The following is a 4,302-nucleotide window of genomic DNA, read 5'->3' on the forward strand; positions in this document are numbered from 1 at the left end:
GGATGCTGGTGCATGTGAAGACGACCACATAGGCAACGTCAACATGTGATTGCTTTAACTTGAAGGTTCCAGTAAGATCTACTCCGGTGGTGGAGAAAGGTGCACAAAGGTGAATTCTATTAGGATGGAGGAGAGCTGGCGGGGGGAACTTAAGAGGTGGAGATTAGATACGTCGGCAGTGTAAGCACTGGCTGATGATAGACTTTATAGTCTGACGCTGGCGAGAGACCCAGTAGTCTCTGCGAAGGAGAACATGGAGTGTGGTAGTGTTGGTGTGAAGAGAGAGTCGATGTCGGTGCATAACAACGCGGTTCCACAAGGGACATTTGGGATGCAATAGCAGTTGGGGTAAGCGGCCATACTCGGTGGGCATGACAGCGTGTGGTGGTTGACAGCGTATGAAACCCTGGTCATCTAGTTTGAGGCCTCTCTGGTAGATCAGGATTTTGTAATCAGAAGTGAGATGGGTGGCTTGTCCTTGCAGGTGTTTATGCAGTATATCCGAGAGAAAGAACTGACTTGAGCCAGTCTGATCATAAATTGTATGGGGCTTTGAGAGAGTTTGGCTTTTACTGTAACCGACGCCTTGGTCTTGACTGCTTTAAGTAGAATTCTGAAAGCGTTGTACGCTGTTGGAAGATCAGGGAACTGGTTAAGATGGAGAGGCTTTTCTGTTTCAACAACAAGGGTGGGACAGGTATGTAGAAGAATGGGCAGAGTGTATAACTCTTGAGAGGGTATTGGCCAGGCTAGGGAAGCCACTCTAGACCTTTAAACCAGAGATTACCTTTGCCAATAAAGCCTGAAACGTTAATGCCTTTAGAGGCGAGATCAGTTGGATTGTCCTTGGTACTGACATTCATGAGTTGGAGGTCGTGGTCCTGTGCTAGCTGTTTTACTTCTTTTCTCTGTTGAGGACGTATGTTGAGTTGCTTGTCTGACTGCGTACCCAGAAAAGAGCGTACTTGGCGTCAGTCCACACAAGGTTGGTGTAATACTGAGAGGGACGTAAGTTCATCAGGTACGTTGGCGAGGTGGCTACTGAAAAGAATAGCTGTGAGATCGAATCGGCCATGTTCTTGGGGGCGACCCTACTCCTTTCAGTAAGGAAGGTAACGTGGCCTTCTTGAGAGAGATTGTAGGCTACCACTCCAAACTCTCTTTTATCTACATCGCAAAAGAGGTGGAGGGCATGGTGAATACAAGGATGTGCGTCGCGAGGGAGTAGAAGGACTCCTAGATTTCTATAACTGTAAAGAACTGTTGTCAGAGTTTTGATGCGTTCTCTACTGAGGGGGGTGTCCCATTCTCATTCTTCCTTCCACATGTTCTGAATGAAGACTTTGCCTGTAAGGATAAAGGGGGCGAAAATCCCTGCTGGATCATATAATGAGAATAAACTGAGGCTCTTTCTCTTAATCTGGAATAGTTCAGGTTGTTCGAAGGCTTCTTTAAACCAATTGGGCAGAGCTATCTCGAGTATGTCTTGTTCTGTACGCCAGCGGAGGCCGAGGTAGTCATGAACTCCGGTAGGTTCCAAGTTACCGATCTTGCCATTGGAGGTCCACTATCCTAAAAGGGCATGGTAGCTTGACTTAAAAGCTGCTCTATCAGAGGTTTCTCTGTTACAATCTCGTTGATGTGATCGTCGGTATGTTGCAAGTTATCCACATAAAACGCGGATTTCAGTTTAGCTGCTAGGGGGTGGTGTGATGTTTCCAAATGATGCTCACCAGTTTGATTGAGGAAATAAGGACTACAAGTGGCGCCAAACAACGCCACTTTGAAGCGATAGGTTTGTACTTACTGCATGTCTGGTCTTGAGAAAGAGGAAACGACAGAAGTCCTGATCCGACTCACCTATTCCTATCCTGAGGAAAGCCTTGTTGATGTCAGCTAGTACGCCATAAGTGCCTTCTCGGAAACGGAGTATCATTGACTGGATCTTTTGTGTCAGGTTGGGGCTAGTGTACAAGGTGTTGTTAAGGGACAGTGCATTCTTGTGAGCTCTTGAGGAAGCGTCAAAAACTATCCTGATGGGGGTTGTAGGCGAGTTCTTAAAGACTGGGTGGTGTGGCAAATAGTGTACCTGCCCATCCACGTCTGGACCGAGGGGTACGGTTTCGATGAATCCAAGCTGAAGGCACTTGCCCAAAAGTTTATAGATTGTAGCACTTTATATACATGTAGGAGATACAAGTAAATGAGTATGGTTGGAAGTGTGTATGTATATACGTACATGCGTGTAGCGGGCGTGAATCTTCTAGAACAATCAAATTGCCATTCTGTTTACATAATTATCAATTATTTTGTAATGCGAAAGTTGAATAAATGAGATAGATTATTAATATAATCAAAATTTGAATTATTGTATAACTGAAATATGAATGAATGTAAATTTCTGTGTACAAGGAATAATTGTAGAAAATTAAAATTAGCAACTGGCTTGGGCACGCAAACAGCGTGAAATGGCGTCAAGCAGTCAGTCAGAGACGAGCGGGGATTCGAGTAACTTAGGAGTGAGAGAGTGTGAGACACATATTGTTAATTTCCCTGTGAAATTAAAAGTTGTGAACAAGTGAACACTCCATCGTTTCTTTACCACCTTTATTGAACCTACAATAAATTATGGCAGCGGTGGGATTGAATGCTTGAATGGTCAAGAACCAGCGAGCAAGTTTCCTGGACAAGTTCTTGCCTTTGAAAAGTTGAAGAAGTGTCTGGTGGTCTGTATGTATATGAAAGATATATAGAAATAGAACATGCAGGCATATAGAACGTTATATATATATACATTGCATTATGCGTCGCTGGGGTCAGCGCCAGATACCTGGCCGAGCGTTTATAGATTGTAGCACTTTGTATACATGTAGGAGATATAATTAAATACGTAGTTGGAAGTGTGTATGTATATACGTACATGCGTGTAGCGGGTGTGAATCTTCTAGAACAATCAAATTGCCATTATAATTACATAATCAATTATCAATTATTTTGTAATGCGAAAGTTGAATAAATGAGATAGATTATTAGTATTATCAAAATTTGAATTATTGTATAACTGAAATATGAATAAATGTAAATTTCTGTGTACAAGGAATAATTGTGGAAAATTAGAATTAGCAGCTGCCTTGGGCACGCAAACAGTGTGAAATAGCGTCACGCAGTCAGTCAGAGTCGAGCGGGGATTCGAGTAACTTAGGAGTGAGAGAGTGTGAGACACATATTGTTAATTTCCCTGTGAAATTAAAAGTTGTGAACAAGTGAACACTCCATCGTTTCTTTACCACCTTTATTGAACCTACAATAAACTTGCGGTAGTCCTGATAGAGTGATGGACGAGGGTCCCTCTTGAGAGAGTGTAGTTGAGCTACGGAGCACCCATAGTCAGTCTTGAAGGGTAGACGAATCGTGTAGGCTCCGTTTTCTCTTCGCACTGTTGACTTAAAAAAAATTATTGCTTTCTCTTCCAGATGGTTGTATTTTTCCAGTGAGACGCCGACTGTGTTAAATGACCAGAGTTCGTGTACTGGGGGATCGATAATGATAGGTTCTTCAAGTCGGATCCCATTGATGGCAACGCTTTCAATAGAGGGGTTGAGAGTGTGGTCTTTGCTCCAGGGGACAGTTTGTCCCATACTACATAGAGCGTTTAAAGACTAGAGGCAGGTGATGACTGCCCAATATGATGGTAATACCAGTAATCTGATCTGAAGGTGCTTCATTTGCGACAGGGAGGCCTTGGAACTTGAAGACTTGGACCGTACGTCGGTACCCGGGCATGGAGATGGTTTTACCCGCTAATGGATCCACTACAGCTTCGATGAGATGCTTTTCCTAACCTAAGTGCATGTTGAATTCGACGACGTTGAATTCCTGTGGTAGTTCAGTCTTATTGAAGGGATCGATGTGAAAGAGTACGGTTCCATTCGGCTTGATGTCAAGTTGTTCCACAACGGAAGGGTGTATGAATGTGCGCTGAGCCCCGCAGTCGACAAAGACTTGGTAGACGCAGCCCTTACTACCTTTGCTGATGCGGCTTGTGAAAATGGATAGAGCTCGTTGGATGAAGGCTGTGTCTGCGATGATAGGTGTGTTGTTAATAATTGTCGACAGTTGGGACTCGTCTTTAGAGGGGAGCGAGCCAGTGATAATAGGTTCAAGCAGTATTGTCTGGGTGTTTTGAATAGCGGGAGTAACATGTGTAGTCTCAACGATGACTGACACTGGATCTGGCTGACTCGGACTGGTTTCTGATTCCTGGACTAGGCTGGACTCTGGCTCAGTTGAAGCTAGGGCTGG

At 44.0% G+C, this 4,302-nt stretch overlaps 1 protein-coding gene across 1 annotated transcript; it reads right to left on the reverse strand.

The window, feature by feature from the left end:
* Window positions 1-1,572: 1,572 nt before the first annotated feature.
* LOC143032600 (uncharacterized) lies at window positions 1,573-3,638 on the reverse strand. Its single transcript, XM_076197469.1, has 4 exons — window positions 3,306-3,638; window positions 2,921-2,944; window positions 1,861-2,137; window positions 1,573-1,697 (listed from the first exon to the last, which is right to left on the reverse strand). Exons 1-4 carry the CDS (start codon window positions 3,636-3,638, stop codon window positions 1,573-1,575), a joined length of 759 nt encoding a protein of 252 aa, XP_076053584.1.
* Window positions 3,639-4,302: the final 664 nt, after the last annotated feature.

Source organism: Oratosquilla oratoria, chromosome 14 (assembly GCF_046742065.1).
Source record: "Oratosquilla oratoria isolate Oo_2021 chromosome 14, ASM4674206v1, whole genome shotgun sequence".
In the NCBI taxonomy this organism is placed as follows: Eukaryota; Metazoa; Arthropoda; class Malacostraca; order Stomatopoda; family Squillidae; genus Oratosquilla; species Oratosquilla oratoria.